The sequence below is a fragment of the Mastigoproctus giganteus genome, chromosome 6 (genome assembly GCF_048544385.1).
Source record: "Mastigoproctus giganteus isolate SK-2022 chromosome 6, ASM4854438v1, whole genome shotgun sequence".
NCBI lineage: Eukaryota > Metazoa > Arthropoda > Arachnida > Uropygi > Thelyphonidae > Mastigoproctus > Mastigoproctus giganteus.
The window spans coordinates 158,741,026-158,759,902 of NC_143580.1; the positions used below are offsets into that span (position 1 = coordinate 158,741,026).

An 18,877-nucleotide genomic window follows, 5' to 3' on the forward strand; every position below is an offset into this window, starting at 1 on the left:
CAACTTAGTACTAGTGGACTGAGTAATTGATGAAGTAAAACGGATCCACGATTCCTTTTGACTTTGACGGCGAATGTAGCGTGCTTTGGCTCATGCACATTTAAAGGCTATAAGGTTGATCATGGTAGGATATCAGCGGAATATCCCCCACGCTTTGTTTTGAGCCTTTTTTGCTGCTGTGCATTGTGAATTCCATCAAGGTTTGGGAAATGGTGGTAACTGGGCAGATATTTTTGGAACAGCATTCGCAGCTGCTTGGACGATAATTTCTGTGATGTACGTTACTGCATCATTGATAGGCTCTTGACTGACGGTGCTGAGATCAAAATTTGCCTGATGTTGGAAGGCAGACCAGTCAGCCTGATCAATCTTCCACCGTGGTAACCTGGAAGGAAGACACGGTCTCCCACTGTATAATGCAGTTATCACAGGGAAGTGATCACTTCCGTATGGATTCTCCTCCACTTCCCAAGTGAGTGAAGGGAGTAGAGAAGGGGAGCAGATAGAGAGATCAATGGCAGAAAAAGTACAGGTAAGCATGTGGAAGAAGGTGTTTGTTCCAATATTTAGAAGGGAAAGGTCATTGTCATTTAGCATACGCTCTATGACTTGTCCCCTTCCATTGATGTTAGCGCTACCCCACAGGGTGTTATGTCCATTAAAATCCCCGAGAAGTAGTAAGAAAGGGGGAGGCAACTGTATTACAAGATCATCAAGGTCTTCCTGGGAGATGTCAGTCCCAGGTGGCAAATAAATAGAGCACACAGTTAATAAAAATCCCACTGAAACACGAATTGCAACAGCCTCTATGCTGGTTGTAACTAGCAAGGGTTGAACTGGGGTCTGGTTGCCCACAAGGATAGCCACTCCTCCATGAGCAGGACCATCCGCAATTCTATCCTTTCGAAAAAATGTGATGTTATGCATGGTGGGATCATCATTTGCTTTTAGATAAGTCTCCTGGAAACAAAAGCAAACTGGCTCGTGCTTTTGCAGGAGGGCTTGATGTCATCAGTATTTCGCCGGAATCCACAACAATTCTATTGTAGGAATTTAGCCATTATTTTGACTTGGTGGGTCCATCAGGCGGCTTCCGAGGTGCTGAGGGCTTTATTTTGTCAGTCTTGGATTTATCTTTTTTGGGGAAGAAAGGACGCTGTCCGGTGTTCATTTCTTCCTCTGCAAAGAGTTCCAAGACTGATTCATCCGGTGCCTCCTTGTTCTCTGCATCCATTGTTTCTGGTATCACGGATGACTCTTCTGAAGTTTTTGGCTTTTCTTTACCACTTGGTTTTGGTAGTGGTGGAGCACTAGGAGGTACGGATATAGGAGTGGCAACTGATTGTGTTTTTTTGGTGGGCTTTTGTGAACTCAATAAATAGTGTGCAATCGGGGTGAATGACTCTCTTGGTGGTATAGTCATCTCAGTTTGTGTCCCGATAGTACACTTTGCAGAAACCTTCTGGGCATATGAAGGTTTCCCGCTATTTATTGGTTAGATACGTTTTCTGGCCTCTGGGTAGGAGATATTCAGCTCTGTTTTCAATTTTTGTATTTCTCTTTCATCCTTCCACTGCTGGAATGCTCTAGAGTAGGCGGGGTGCTCTCCTTGGCAATTGACACAGATCGGTTTTGGAGCTGAACATTCCTTGCTCTCGTGGTCTTTAACATCACATCGAGCACAGGCAGGGTTACCACGACAAGATGTTTGTGAGTGGTCGTATTTTTGGCATCTAAAACACTGCAGTGGGTTTGGGATATAAATCCTCACTGGGCAGTTTAGATAGCCTGCCTTGATGGAACTTGGAGGCCGTGGGGTGTTAAACATGAGGATAAGAACTCAGGTAGGGACGAGATTCCCATCCTTGCGTATCGATATTCTCTTAACAGCTGTCACTCTTTGGTCTTTTAATTCAGAGCAGATCTCTTCTTCAGAAACATGAAGGTCCCTCTCTGAAATTACACCTCTTGAAGAGTTCCAAGTTTTGTGGGGGGTTACGATGATAGGTATTCCCCCTATTGATGTGGCGTTCAGGATTTTTTCCGCCTGTTTAACATTTGTAGCTTCGACCAAAAGGTCGCCAGAACGCAGTCTTTTTACAGATTTGGGTGAACCTGCCAACCCCTCTAATCCTTTCTGGATAAAGAAGGGTGACATCTTTCCAATTGACTGCTCTCTGGTGGAATGGAGAATGAGGAAAAGCGGTGTCACTGATGGTGGTTGTGTTTCCACAGTCCTGGCTCTTTTTGCAGAGGTGTTTTCTGCGTCATGATGTCGATTAGGTAGGGGCCTAGTTGGGGGCCCAGAAGAAATAGGATTTAAATCACTCATAGGAGTAAAGTAAAAATTTCCAATGCCCTAAGTACCTCACCCACCACGGAGCCCTACGAGGGGATGCCCACTCGTGAACTAGCAGGTACTGCGTACACGAATGGGACGCCAAGTTAGCTTAGAGGCACCATACCCACGTTTCCAATAAGCCTTGATCCCGTCCCAGGACCAAAGGGAGGGAGACTTATTGGAACGCAGTTGACCCTAGCAGTAAGAACCACCCGCCGATTGATCCCAGTCGGGCCGGGACCACCCGTCTTGTCGAAGCAGGGGCCAAAGTGGTGTATTAAGGCTGGGCCCCTCAACCACCAGGATCCCCCTTTCCGAAATCTGCGGGTCGTGGCACACGCCGGATTCCACAGATGTAACCCTGGAACCAAGGTATGGGTGTTAGATCCCAGTGATGCTAATCTGGAAAACCAGCAGCATCACCGGGAGGTCCCCTCACCACGTACAGGTGCCCACGTCGAGGGGGGGTACTAAGTACTATAGGTTCTAATACCTCTCGTGTTTGGAGTTTACATAAAAAAAAAAAATTCTGTCAAAATTAATAAACATTTGTGAAAAATTTTATTTCAGAATTTTTTTAAGAAACCTGAAGTGATGGAAAATGAAGCCATTTTTGATATCAGTATTAGAAAATGAATTTGAAACACCCTTTTCTGAGAAAACGTCAGTGAATTTTCTTCAAAATGCAAAGTAGTATAATCACCAGCTTTGGCTACCATGCCACATTCCAAATTGCTTAAATCTTTCAATCTTTGGACATTCTCACACTGAATTGCACACATACAGCATTCCTACCAATCTGCTTTATATCATATGGTAGAAGTGTGATGCTATTATGAAGCAGTGCTCTATTTCATGAAAAGGGTATATGTACCTAATAAGATAATCCCTTTGTGTATAAATATAATAGTAATAAAGTAATATGGCATGAAATTGATTTCAGGATTTAAATCTCACAAATTATTTCTTGGTAAACTGACATATGGCCTATTATGCACAATCATAACAAATCTGCTTAAGTATATGAAAGAAAAGACAGTTGTATGCAAGTTAATGTGCAGTGTGTTACCAGGGCCGTACTTATGAACAGGCATGAAGCACTAGCCTAATGCCTCACCATAGAGGTGGGGAGCTCTGTAATTGCAATGTTTATTTAATTTTTTTAACACCCTGATCACTCTCGCTAATTCTCTAATAGGTTGCTTACAGTAGAACACAGGTCGACCACAGAGAGTGTCAGGAATATGCCTTAATCCTTTCTACTAGCTAGGAACACAAGATACCAGTTGACTAATGCGACTTTTCAGTACAGTATGTGGTTGTAAATGTGTTATAGACACCACTAACCAAATACTAATTTGAAAAACCAAATTTTTCAAATTAGCAATAGCATTAATAGTTCAAATAATTAATTTATCTGCTTTTACCATAGTGAATCTGTAAAGCTTCTAAGAGGTAAGAGAGCTCCTGCAGGATGTCGATCATTAGTGTTAAATGGTTAAGACATTCCAGATTTAAAAGTCGATTAATAATGCGGAATATTTAACTTCTGATTCAAAATGTTTGCACAATGCAGAATAATTCCCTTAACCCGCAATTACCATCTGCAAGCTACAAACTGCTCATCGTAGCCCAAACACACAACTGAAGTTTATATCCAAATATAAAATTTCATGAAATCCATCCAATGGGAGTCCCTCTCTTACATACCGACGGATGGACATGAAGACAACAGGCTCTTATACATATAAACTAGCATGGCTAAATAGACAAGTATTGAAATATTAAACAGAAAGCAAAGATATTTTCATTCAGTAGATAATTTGAACATATACAGGAACTATGTGATGGCACAGGAAATTATCAAACAAAAATAAATGAGGCCCTGAAGTCCTAAAAGAGGATTTCATAAAAGCCATTAAAGAGATGAAAGAAATTGTCTAACAAAGATTTTTAATCTAATATACAACACGGGAAAATTATCAAAAGGGCTAATAAACTGTACTCATGCCTCTCCTCGAAATGCAATACAGTCAGGGTGCACAGACTTCAGAAACACATGCATTATACACTGCCCTACCATGGACACCTAAATATCTACATAACCTTTACTTACAGGAAAACTAATGTTTGCTGAAACAAACCTTTATCCTGAATGTGCTGCCATAACATATCATCATCTAGGACAGAAATTACAAACTACTGAGATTTGCAGATCCCCTTCAATAATCAAAAGAAGTTTGCAGACCCGTGTGTGTGTGTGTGGTTTTCTGAAAACCGTGCACGGCTTTCAGAAAATAAAATTCAAAGTTTTATGTGGAAAACAAGTCAAATTTATTCTTATTTTTATACAGATATATAATAATAACTATCATTAATTTGCTATACATAGAACAAATAATTTGAAATATGTATACAATTATATATACAGTACTAATCTTATCGAAAATAAGTAATGTTCTATAATGAAATTCGTTGCGATTCTATCAGTATATTTTTAAGAAAATAAACACATATTACTTGATATCTTCTGAATGTTTTGGAGACCCTCTGACATTGGTCTATGGACCCACAGACCCCAGTTTTGGTAATGCTGATCTAGGACATCTAGATAGATCTTGGCATTCGTTGTTTTGACCAAAACAACCAATGGTCCCAGGCCAAACCATGAAAAATAGACCTAGACAATTGTGCTGCTTCTGACAAAACTTTGTTAGGAAGTCTAGCAGATAGCTTTCTCCATCTGCCACGCCCAGGAACAAACATCAGACTGGTAAACCATGTACTATGACTTGTCACTCCTGTCTGCATTGCTCAGAAAACTTCCTATCTGAGCAAAGCAGACAGGAAGTTTTCTGAGCAATGCAGACAGGAGTGCTGAGAAAACTTCCTATCTGCTGCACAATTACTCCCAGGTCTTTTTCATTTTCTACAATCTTAAGTGTAGTACCACATAGTTGGTACTGTTTCTCTGGAATTACTTCCACTCATATGCAGTACTTTGAATTTGTCAAGGTTAACTTCAGTTTCCACTTCTTAGCCCATCTGCCCAAATTTTCTAGATCCTGTTGCAGTAGCACACTGCCATTAACAACCCTGCCAACCTTTGTATCACTGCAAACTTCGACACTAAGCCTGATGTACCTTCATCAATATCATTGATAAATATACAAAACAACAGTGGACCCAACACCGTACTGTGGGACACTACTAATAACATTAGTCCACGAAGAGCAGCACCCATTGATTACCACACGGTCTTCTCCCACTCAACCATCCTTTTATCCATTGTAGCAACTAACCCTTAGTACCATCCTGTTCCAATTTGTACAATAGTCTTATATGCGCAACAGTATCAAAAACTTTCCTGAAATCCAAATATATGATATCAAAATTATTTTTTGCATCCAGTTCCTTTGTAACCACATCATAATATCCTATCAAATTTGTCAGACAAGACTTTCCCTTAACAATAATTCAGACAACGTCTGAATTATTGCTGCAGTCTTGTCTAGATGTCTGAATTATTGCTGCAGTCATCGTCTAGATCCCGCAATACAGCTTTAACCAGTGACTCCATTATTTTACCCGGAACAGAAGTTAAACTAACTGGTCTGTACTTACTTGTGTCACCCTTCGATCCCCCTTTGTGAATTGGGGATACATTTGCACATCTCCAATACGTGGGGACCTCCCCTGAGTCCAAGGATGCTCTCATAATTATGGCTAGAGTTTTGCCACCTCCTTCAATATAACTGGATAGATCCCATCCACCCCAGGTGCCTTTCTTAGGTTTAACTTCAACAATTTTTCCTCCACTTTGCTCTCAGTTATTACAAAATCATTAAGCACCTGCAAAAATTTGATAACCTTCTGCCATTTTCAAACCTTAATAACTCATGTGTGAATGTAGATGCAAAATACTCATTCAGTTTGTTTGCTATCTGAGCAGGATCATCAACAGTCAAACCATCGATATCAAGTGGACCAATCAGATTCATCCCCTACCTTTTAGAGTTTATATAAGTAAAGAAATCCTTGCTGTTTTTCTTAGCATCCTTTGCAAAGATTTCTCATAATTTGCCTTCGCCTGCCTAACCTCCTTTGTAGCCTGATTACAGACTAACTTATCTGCCATAGGCTTCTGAGTCGCTTGATAATTTATATGCATCCCATGCATTTTTCTTCTCGGTGCCGAGTCTCATTAGTTCATATGATAACCATTTAGGCCTAAACCTTGAACAATATTTCTTAATAGGTATGAAACTTTTAGTAGCATCCACGATTAATTCCTTGAATGCTTCCCACTTAGAATTTACTGTTGGTAACATCGCCAGTTGATCCCACTGTACAGAATTTAAAAACTGCCTGAGACCACCGTACTCACCTTTAAGGAAGCACAAACCCTTTCCTTTATCCCTGATGGTAATTATATCTTTAAGTAAATCCAACATCAGTACACTGTGATCACGGCCACCTAGTGGTTTCTTTATCTGCAAATTCTTAATACACAAATGATCACTGCTGATAACCAGATTGAGTATTACCCTCTCTGGTTGCCTCTCTAATGTGCTGCTGCAGAAAACAATCATCCAATAAATCCACAAAAGTCTTACTAGTGTGTGAGTGACCAACCCACAAGTTCCAGTCAATATCTGGGAAGTTAAAATGCCCCATTATAAGACATTCTGATTTACTAGCCCACTCTCTTTCTCTGTACAATTGTTCATTGTACTCATTCGAGTCATTAGGCCTATAACACACTCCTACTCTTATTTTTGCTTCAGCAGTGCTTATGTCACACCAAACTGACTCAAAAGTGCACTGTTCATCTATATCAGGAGTGGCCTACTTAATTTGTGATACGATCTACTTTTTTCCTTCAAAATGTGCCACGATCTACCATCTCAAAAATTACATTGCACAAATCGAGGGATGACTGTATATTTAAAATTCGTCGTGATCGACCGAAATTAAATCTGCGATCGACTCGTTGGCCACTCCTGATCTATATCAACTGGATGCACTTCTTTTGATTTTATGTTTTTCTTTATTAACAGCATAACACCTCCTCCCTTCCTATCCTGTCTATCCTTTCTGTACACATTGTACTCCCAAAATTCCAATTCTGAATTCCTAATATCAGTGTGACACCACTTCTCTGATATCCCAACAATATCTGCCTTTGATGTCTTGACCAACACTTCAAATTCATCAAATTTATTTACTATGCTTCTAGCATTGGTATACATGTAAGCATACATGCACCTATTCCTATTCACCCTAACACATCCCATATATCCACCTGTTTCACTATGACTACCACAGTCCATGAAACCCCAGCACCCCTCAACTCCAGGTCGCTACTTATTCTAATAGAAGTTGTGTAAGAATCACCTTCACCTCTGCCTGCGGCTACTTTTAACCTTTTAGTCTGTGAATCCCACCCAAGCTAGCAGTTTTCTGACCCACCTAACACTGCCTTGATAGCATCAGCAAATATTCTTGCACCCTTTCTATTTAAGTGTATCCCATCCCTGTAGAAGCAGTCTCTCCTGTTAACAAGCACAGACCACATTGAAAAAAATTCTACCCCTTGAGCCTTGCACATTACCTCCAGGGCCGAATTGATTGACAAGGTTCTCATCTTGTACTCCCTCCTATTGTGTCTGGGCAGAATTGCAGGCACTTTCAAATTTAACCCTAACTCACGACTTTTTTGCAACATTGACCTGTACTTGTTAAGTAAATCTACAGATCTCCTACTCTTAATGTCATTGGTACGAATGTGTACAACAATATCACCTTTTGTGCCCTTAAAAGATGATATATGCTTTACGTCATCAACTTTTGTCCTTGGCAGTCATACCCTGGTCCTGTTCCATCTATCCTTTTTACACAAAATATTCCCCGTCTCCCTGATAATAGAGTTACCAACAATAACTAGTTCCTTTGGGACCAACGCATTCTGCCTTGGAGATTGCCTGATGCTCAGGAGTGAGCTCTGGCGTTGAGTTGGGTAGCTGAGAGCTTGACGGGCCCCTCATTAATTTCTTCGAGGGCATCTACCCTACACCTCAAGCTGTCATAGACGCCCAGTAGGTGCCTAATTTCTATACTCTACACCTGGCACACACAAAGACATACTCCTTGGCTAGATCATGTTCTGTTCCAGAGAGTTCAGCAAACATTTCACAAGTTGCACATTTTTTTAGGTTATGATGCATTGGAGAATCGGCCCCTCAGTTCTCCCCAGTATCACAGCACTTCTGCCACTTTGTGCCCGTTGCTTTGCTGCTCTAGTCTGGGGCATGATATTTTAAATTAGTAAGATCAATAAATTTAATTAATTAATTGTCAATACTATGCTATCTAATAGAATCCTAAATGCAGCGATGCGTATTACGCTATATAATTATACATTAGAGTTACCACAATTAAAAATTTGAATTCCCTACTACCCTATACAAAAAACAATGGCTGCAAGATTCGAACGAAATAACGGTTTTACGTATATTAAGTAGTAATCTACAAAAACTCTTTATCTAAATTAAAAATAACCAGCGTAATTATAACTATAAGACTACGTATAAAGTACAATATAAAATAACAATTAGGTAAATAAAAAGGCAAACAATTATCGCTTTTTCGGAGCCTGTAATTCACAGCTGTAATTTTTAAAGAGAGTCAGCGCCCTCATTCTAAATAATAAATATACACTGATAAACACATTAAAAAGAAGTAAAACTGCATATATAGGATATCAGGTAAAAAAAAAAAAGGAAAACTATGAATGGAAGGAAACAGAAGCACAGGACTTGTCCTTGAAAGACCAATTCCTGGAAAGAGACTGTATACACTAAATGGGATAAAGGTAATGGGATAAAAAAAAAACAATGGTACTTGGTAAAAATACTTCATGTCCTAAATAATTGTTTTATTATTCTCAGGGATGGCCAGTGGGAAGGTGGTGTGGATTCAAACAAGCAAGCTTCACTTAAAAACCAGCCACCTATCTATGATAGACTCCAAAAAATAACCAATGATTCACTCCATCTAATCAAATGTAGCATATCATCAAAAAATTTTATGCTCCTGCATACAGGTATAAGAAGGTGATTATCCCATTGTATAAGGCATATGATATCAATGGTCAGGCCACATTTTGAATACTGCATACAGATCTGGAGGCTTCATATTAAGAAGAACGTAGAGCTGCTGGAACAAGTAAATAATATCAAAAATAATTTTGATATCATATACTTTGATTTCAGGAACGTTTTGACAATTTTGCGCACGGAAGATGACTGTAAAAAATTGGAGCAGAATGGTATTAAGGGTAAGTTGCTACAATGGATAAAAGGATGGTTGAGTGGGAGAAGACAGAGGGTGGTAATCAATGGGTGCTGCTCTTCATGGACTAATGTTATTATTGGAGTTCGACGGGGTTCGGTGTTGGGCCAACTGTTGTTTTGTATATTTATCAATGATATTGATGAAGGTATATCAGGCTTAGTGTCAAAGCTTGCAGATGATACAAAGGTTGGCAGGGTTGTTAATGACAGTAATGGCAGTGTGCTACTAAAACAGGATCTAGAAAATTTGGTAAGACGGGCTGAGAAGTGGCAAATGAAAATTAACATTGACAAATGCGAAGTTATTTTTTTATTTTTTGGAGCATTAGCAAATAAGGCCATATTGCTCCGGGGATACGCAGTGGTCAATCCCTGACCTTTCCGCATCCTCCGTATTTTGTGGTCATGGGCTCGAATCCCGGTCTAATCAAGAAGCATGTGCTACGCACCGCTGCTCCTGCCCACCTGGCAATTGGAAAGTACTGTATATGGGGTAGAAGTAACCCCAGAGGAACATACCAACTGTGTGGTACCCCACTTAGGGTGGTAGAAAATGAAAAAGACCTGGGAGGATATTTTGCAGTCAGATATGAAGTTTTCTGGGCAATGCAGACAGGCAGCAAGAGCAGATCATGGGGTTTTGTCAATGATATACAAGAATTTTGCTAGCAGGGAAAAAGAGGTGATTATTCCTTTGTATAAGGCAATGGTCAGGCCACGCCTTGAGTACTGCGTACAGGTCTGGAGGCCTCATTTTTGGAAGGATGTAGATTTGCTTGAGTGTGTACAGAGAAGGGCAACAAGATTGGTGAGGAGAATGAAGGGATCCTTTTACCAAGAGAGACAAGTTCTGCAAATTGTAGTGGCTGGAGACTAGGCACCTGCGTGGTGATCTGATTGAGGTGTATAAGGCCTTGAATGGGTTGAGCATGCTGAATTCTGATGGGATTCTTCCACTTGCTCAGATTACAAACCTAAGGGGCAAAAATTCTAATTGAGGAAAGACAGTTGTAGAATAGATGTTCGGAAATTTGCCTTTAGCCAGCAAGTGGTTAATTGCTGGAACAAACTTCCATCTCTTGTTGTGGAAGTTGATAACGTAAATAAATTCAAGGAGGAACTGGACAAACATTTAGAGGGAATGGTTGTGAATTTTTTTTTTTGGCTGATGCTACATAAGCTTATACACTTGCTTTCTTGCATCACATGGCTCTATTACTAAATAGTAATAAGAAGGGCAACGAGATTAGTGAGGAGAACAATGAGATGCTCTTACTAAGAAAAGCTTCAATTCTACAAATTGCAGCATCTGGAGACTAAGACACCTCAATAAGAACACCTATTGATTACTTAATGATTTTGTAATACCTGAAAGCAAAGTGGAGGACAAATTGTCGAAGTTAAGCATAAGAAAAGCACCTGGGGTGGATGGGATCAATCCAGTTATATTAAAGGAGGCGGCAAAGCAACTAAGCAAACCCTTAGCCATAATTATGAGAGCATCCTTGGGACTCAGGGGAGGTTCCCACGGATGGAGATGTGCAAATGTATCCCCAATTCACAAAGGGGGATCGAAGGGTGACACGAGTAATCACAGACCAGTTAGTTAAACTTCTGTTGCGGGTAAAATAATGGAGTCACTGGTTAAAGGTGCATTGCAGGATCATCTAGACTGCAGCAATAATTCAGACACAGCATGGGTTTGTTAAGGGAAAGTCTTGTCTGACAAATTTGATAGGATATGATGTGGTTACAAAGGAACTGGATGCAAAAAATAATTTTGTTATCATATATTCGGATTTCAGGAAAGCTTTTGACACTGTTGCGCATGGAAGACTTGTACAAATTGGAGAAGAATGGTATTAAGTATAAGTTGGTACAATGGATAAAAGGATGGTTAAGTGGGAGAAGACAGAGGGTGGTAATCAATAGGTGCTGCTCTTCGTGGACTAATGTTATTAGTGGATTCCCACAGGGTTCGGTGTTAGGTTCACTGTTGTTTTGTATATTTATCAATGATATTGATGAAGGTATGTCGGGCTTAATGTTGAAGATTGCAGATGATACAAAGGTTGCCAGGGTTGTTAATGACAGTAATGGCAGTGTGCTACTGCAACAGGATCTAGATAATTTGGGCAGATGGGCTAAGAAGTGGCAACTGAAGTTTAACCTTGACAAATGCAAAGTACTGCATATGGGTAGAAGTAACCCCAGAGAAACGTACCAACTGTGTGGTACTACACTTAAGGTGGTAGAAAATGAAAAAAGACCTGGGAGTAATTGTCAGATATGAAGTTTTCTGAGCAATGCAGACAGGCTGCCAGGGCAGGTCATGTAGTTTTGTCAATGATATATAGGAATTTTGCTAGCAGGGAGAAGGAGGTAATTGTCCCTCTGTATAAGGCAATGGTCAGGCCATGCCTTGAGTACTGCGTACAGGTCTGGAGGCCTAATTTTAGAAAGGATGTAGATTTACTTGAGCGTGTACAGAAAAGGGCAACAAGATTGGTGAGGGGAATTTTGGGATCCTCTTACCAAGAGAAGCTTAAGTTATGCAAATTGCAGTGGCTGGAGACTAGGCACCTGCGCGGTGATCTGATTGAGGTGTGTAAGGCCTTGAGCACGCTGAATTCTGATGGGATCCTTCCACTTGTTCATATTACAAACCTTAGGGGGCATAAATTCAAATTAAGAAAAGACAGATATAGAATAGATGTGCGGAAATTTGCCTTTGTTCCAGCAATTAACCACCCACTGGGTGGTTAATTGCTGGAACAAACTTCCATCTGTCGTTGTGGAAGTTGATAGGTTGAATAAATTTAAGGAGGAACTGGCCAGGCATTTGGAGGGAATGGTGCGATTTTTTTTTTTGGCTGATGCTGCATAAGATCATACACTTGCTTTCTTGCATCACATGCCACTACTACATCATCCTTTTTTGTCACAACCACTTTCCTCATTTATGTCAATAAGTTCACCCTCACTAAGTTCCTCTGGTTTCACATCGTCTCTCGAATGGCAGCATGTATGAGCTTATGCAGCATCAGCCAAAAAAATTTTGGCTGATGCTGCATAAGCTCATACACTTGCTTTGTTGCATTATGTGCCACTAAACCTGTATAACACAATCAGGAGTTACCTAACACAGAGAACGATCGAAGTACATGCACCGTATAGGAAGCTAACTAGACAAATCCACAGGGGGGTGCCCGCAGGGCTCTATCCTAGGACCCCTGTTATGGAATATGATTTTAGATGAATTCCTGCCCCTTGATATTGGCGAAGTCGGCACTCAGGCCTTCGCCGATGATTTGATAATAACTGTCGCTTCTGACTCACGAGCGCAGATCAAAGAAAAAGCCAACCACGCGATACAAATTTTGCAAAACTGGGCTACAATCCACTGCCTGCAGATTTCTCCAAGTAAGACCTGCTCGGTACTCCTGAAGGGCAGACTCGACCTTGCCAGACCACCACAAGTGAAAATCCAAGGCACCACAATAAAACTTGCTACAGAAATAAAATATCTCGGAATCATCATTGACAAAAATCTGTCTTTTCAGCCCCATCTAAAGTACATTAAACAAAAGATACAGAAATATTCTGCATTGGTCGCAAGAGTGACTGTGGGCTAAGCAAGCGGACCCTGTCCCTCTACTACAAATCTACCTTCATCCCGGTCATCACGTATGCTTCACCAGTTTGGTACAAAAAGGTAACCAGAGTGGTAAATAGAAGAACCTTGGACAGCATCCAGCGGTCAATAATTCTGACAATCACACGAGCTGTCTCCACAGTCAGCACACACGCACTCCAGGTTCTGGCCGGAGTCCTCCCGCTGGACTTGGAAATCATCAGATGCGCCCTGACATAATACGGCAAAAGAAATACCGTGCACTATCCTAAACTTCATGTTGGATCTCACCAACAACAGGAAGCTTGAAAAAACCAGATTGCTCGACCACTTCCAATGGCAGGATCGGTAGACAGAATCCACTAAAGGGGAAATCACCAAGAAGTTTCTCCCTAGCGTAAACCGAGTTGGTTCCAACCAGGGCTCCACGTCACCTTTCTGCTCACAGGGCACGGGACATTTAATGCAAAACTATGTAGCTTCCGAATCATTGAGGATCCCCGTTGCCTCTGTGGCCACGAGGAAACATGGCAACATCTCATGTATGACTGCGACCAGTATGAGGACCTGCGATGCAGGCTCATCACTGCTATCACCTACTTCCCGCAGAACATGGAACAGCATCTTCTCGACTCGGAACAAGCATACAAAGCCCTTATCATTTTTGCACAGAAACTCTTTGCTAGAAGGCGAGCACTTATAGCAAACCACCATGCACAGCACCCAGAAGCTGATGATAAATCCCAAAACCAGGACTAGAGAAAACCAGAATACACAAGAAAACTGTACCCACAACTACGAACATGACCATCATTTAGCCTTGTTCACGAGGGAACTGACAACCAGGAAGACCTACGTCTGAACCAGAGACAACCTGACACAGGACTTGATTCATGTATGACCCTGCGACTGGGATCTGACTCCTACATTGAAACAGAACACCAAAGAAGATCCAGTTTATCGCTTGGACCCCCACGTGCTCACAACTGTCAATGCCTGATGGCAATCTGTACCGGGCTCCCTTGTCTGGTACCTTTACTCCCTTTCCCCTGGTGGGGAGGAGGAGACAGTCTTGTCTCCTCTCCACCCCTGCCAACCCTAATTCTTCTCCTGGTGGGGCTTGGGCCTGCCTCACTGAAAACTGGTCGCCTTCTCTATCGTCCCCATACTTCTGTCTTTTCCCCCAGCCTTCAGTCTCCCCCCCACTCTGCCTAATACGCTAGCGTATAACCCCACACAAACTGCAAAAACTCAACTTCGTCCAAATTAAACCGCATACACCTCAATTGGCTTTTCTAATTCCAGCGCTCACCCCTACAGAGTCTTTTTTTTTTTTTTAGGCCCTAGTCACTGAAATCTCAGGAAACTAGGTGGCAGGGCCTGCCAGAGTAAAACTTCATTCTGTGTACCTGGTCTGGCTCCACAAGGCCAAGTGTGGACAACGTTGGGCCTCAGTAGGGGTCCAGCGGCTAAACGGCCAGATGAACAACGATACACAACACTACACTCATACAAAATACACACTTTTAAATCTCTGGCCTTCCCAGTGAACTGGTACACCTACAATGAAAGCAACGTGGAGATGGGGGAAACCCCTGGTGCCGTTAGACATCAATACACTTTACACTTTACTACTACCACCTGAGAGGTATTCTGATTGAAGTGTTAAAGCTTTGAATGGATTGAGCAAGTTCAATGCTGGTGTGATTCTTCTCTAGCTCAGACTACACACATCGTATGGAAAAGTGACAACTCAAAAATTGTTGAATTCGAGTTAATAGGAGAATGCACAAGCTTGATCTGTACATCCCAGAAAAAAATGACATATTTCTAACTCCAATTTTAACCCAGTAGATTGCAGTTGTGTTGCTTTTCTACTAAGCAGGTATTGCCACTGGTCACAGTAGAAATGTGACACATCAGGCTTATAACAGATAAGATTGTATTTGTTGAACTGGTAAAAAGACACCTTTTAATTGACTGGGTGATATTTCCTTATTCTATTACAAATCTAAGTTAAACTGCTATAACTTGACAATTTCAGAACTTAAAAGTGATAAAGTATGGTGTTTCTTCTGGCACAAGGGTGAAGGTAACCAGGGGGCCATAGAAATAGACACTTGTGTTTACAAGTATTTAAACAAGACCGACTGCCAGACCCACTAACAGTACTGATCTTGAGATTACCTTCTACTCAGACAACTGCAATGGACAACAGAGAAATAAATTCACTGTTGCCATGTACATGTATGCTGTATATACATTGGGTATTAAGTCCATCAGTCACAAGTTATTAATTACAGGACATATCCAAAATGAAAGGGATAACATGCATTCTGCGATAGAAAAATCTGTAAAGAAAGCATTAAAATTGGGACCATTTTACATTCCTTGGCAGTAGCGAAGAAATGAGGGAACCCATATATATATATATATATAGAGTAACCAAAATGACTCATGACAATTTCAATTTAAAAACATTTGTCAGCATTATGGGAACAACCAAAGACAGAAGATAATGAAAATGTAAAGTTAGGCGAAATCACGATACTGAAGGTTGAAAAATGTAGTCCCAGCACATTCTTCATAAAAACTTTGTACGACCAAGAGGACTGTAAAAAAAAAAAAAAAAAAAAAAGTGACTGACAACAGATGTCAGTCGTTGCAGGGTAAAACTATCGAAATGAAATCGGCATACACCACCAAGAAGATACAAGTTTGATTTAAAAAAAAAAAAAAAAAAAAAATCAGATATCCTGGACCTGATTAAAACAAATCATATTCCTAAAAGCTACAAACCATTTTGTTTCTGTGTTCAAACTTTAAACCTTATTTTGATTAATAAGAGAATTATTGTATTTTTTAATTAAAATTAAATTTTTTGTTTGTTTGTTACATTGTTCATTTCAAAATATATTTTCTTTAATTAATAAAATGTGCTATTTTTGCCAAAACTATTTCAAAATGTTAATTTTTCTGTACCTTTCCTAAATTAAAAGGGTCACAACTGAAAAAACAAATAAGTGACAACTCAAAGTCGTGGTATGGCCTCTGTGGTAGTCATGGTAACACAAATTTGAAAAATCTGTTAGAAAGTTTATTGCACTTTCTTTATCAAGCTGCTAATTTTTTCTAATATATAATTAATGCTCCCAATTGAGATGAAACCTTATCTGATTTCTTTGTTTTTGCTTTTCTGAAAAAGTGCATTTTTTAAGTTGTGCCACTTTTCCATGTTATATGACATGAAGGGGCACAAATTCAAAAGGAAGGACAGTTGTAGAACTGATGTAAGGAAGTTTGCTTTTAGCCAGTAAGAGATTGATTGCAGGAACAAACTTCCATCTGTTGTTGTGCACGTTGATAGCTTAAATAAATTCAAGGAAGAACTAGACATGGAGGGAATGAATAGATGAAATGGGAAGGTTTTTTTTGGTTGATGTATAAGCATGCTTTCTTGCATCATTTGCCACTACTAATGCTAATTAGCATTAGTAGATGCATATCTTGCATCAAAGAGGCATATGATGCAAGAAAGCAAGCTTAGGCAGCATCAGCCAAAAAATAAAATAAAAATACTAATACTTACCACTTAATGCTTGCTAATACTTCATTCTCAGAAAACACACAAAAAATTTCTACTTTCAGAGAAAACTCCAACAATTTATAACAATTTTAAAAAATGCTTCAAATATTTTAGACCTTTAATTATTCTGAGTGTGAAAGGCAAAATTGCATTTAAATGTAAAATTGATTTTTTTAGGAATTAAAAAGATACAAAACAACAGATTTTATTGGCCTGATCATAAAACCATCATTCATAATGCAAGTGGTTAAGACAAGCCTTCAATAGTTCCATTTTTTATAAGAATATAAAAACTTAGAATAGTTGACAAACAGCATTTTTCAAAAAAATATAACGATGTATTTTTATGGCTTCGGCTGCTCTATAATTATTTTATTTTTTTAATAACTGTAAGTTAACTAATATCCCTGATTTCATTACGAGCATAATGCAGGCTTTCAGTTCTTACATCTCAATAAAATATATTTACTCTTTCAACTTTAAACCTGTTAAGTTGAACATTTTAAAACTATCACACCTGTAACTGTACGCACTGATTGATATTAAAGCTTTTAGAAATGAGGAAAAACGGCTTAGGAAGGTTTCTTACGTTCCTTTAAATATTAAACTGGAGTATAGCTGGAAGTAATTTGAACTGTTAGAAAGTGTTTCGTTAATAACTGAATACATGTGAATACGCACTTCTAGCAAGTGGTGTTAATACAATTCTCTAACAAGATCTGCAATTCTTTTGTAATCAATTAATGAAGGCGTTGTCAGTCGGGAGTGGGCCACACGTTAATCAAGCCTAACCTAGGTTAAACTTATGCTCTAAAAATATTAGAGTTAAAAAAAAAAAAGCAAAGTTTTTGACTGCACATTTTTCCAAATCCTAATTTGAAAAATGCCCAATTTTAAACTTCGGGTATTATTTAAAGGAACAACTCTATCAACACGCACTTCAAAATAAAATTGTTTTACTGGGTGTTATAACTAAAGTAAGAGATCAGTTCTGAACCTATTAGAAAGGGTAAATAGGCTACTTAAACGTGTCAGTTCACTTCCCACAGAGATGTCAACAGTGGTTCTCGTGTATACTTTCATACCCTTATTCTTGACATTAAGTTAAGTGATAAAAGATAACAGATTCATTTAGGCAAATATTTTGAAAAACGACTCCGTGACAATACGTAGGTTCTCAAATAACGTTTCTTGCAACCAACATTTTACTTTCATTACTATTGAAAAGTAAATTGGCTGCAAACGCAAAATAAGATAAAACACAATTCAGACTTTCTCTTGTATGAGCATAAATCAACAAAAGAAAATTTCATTTTTACATACCATAGTGGATGGAATAAGAATTATGACAATCACTTAGAAATAGTTGATCCCGCAACGGTTTGGACGCAACTGAACTAAACGCGGACAATCATGCAACGTGCTGTAGTGTATTAATCCTCGCTGCAAATAATATGTACATACACACACATAAACACACAGCTCTAAAGATTAAGAAGTAGAGATTTTATGAATTACTTATTGAATAAACATGAAAGCAATGTTACAAAACAATAAGTGTAGATGATTAGTTAATTTTCTAATCACCATTTATATGAGTCAAAATGTGTGGTCTAGGTTTTGCTGCGTAACCTTCCAAAGATTCCATACAGACATCTCCACCTCTGTTTACCGAAAGCGCGGGTTATGATCCCCAACGACTCTTCTCAACGCAAGCGTGATTGGCTCTCATGTACCTGCAATGCGTCATCGGTTTCCTGACTAGTTGCAGTGGTCAGTTGAAATGAGAACGCGTGAAGTGGCGGTTGGTCTTACTAGTAGGAGAATACGGTGTGGACGCATAGAGTATTGGTGGTGAACGTTTTGTTAATTTTCGTAATCGCTTCCACAATTATGATTAATCATTTCATAGCACATTCCTGATGGTATGTTATAGTATGTATTTGTTAACTAAAAATGTA

General features: G+C 39.5%; 1 protein-coding gene across 1 annotated transcript in view; it reads right to left on the reverse strand.

Moving 5' to 3' along the window:
* Positions 1-18,327, reverse strand: part of LOC150084690 (calmodulin-like) — a gene marked incomplete at its 5' end in the record, with an annotated part of 117,200 nt that extends 98,873 nt beyond the window's left edge. The window contains one exon of the mRNA XM_090376323.1: positions 18,240-18,327. Coding sequence (XP_090232449.1) covers positions 18,240-18,327 — 88 coding nt within the window. The remainder of the gene's footprint in view (positions 1-18,239) is intronic.
* Between the last annotated feature and the right edge of the window lie 550 nt (positions 18,328-18,877).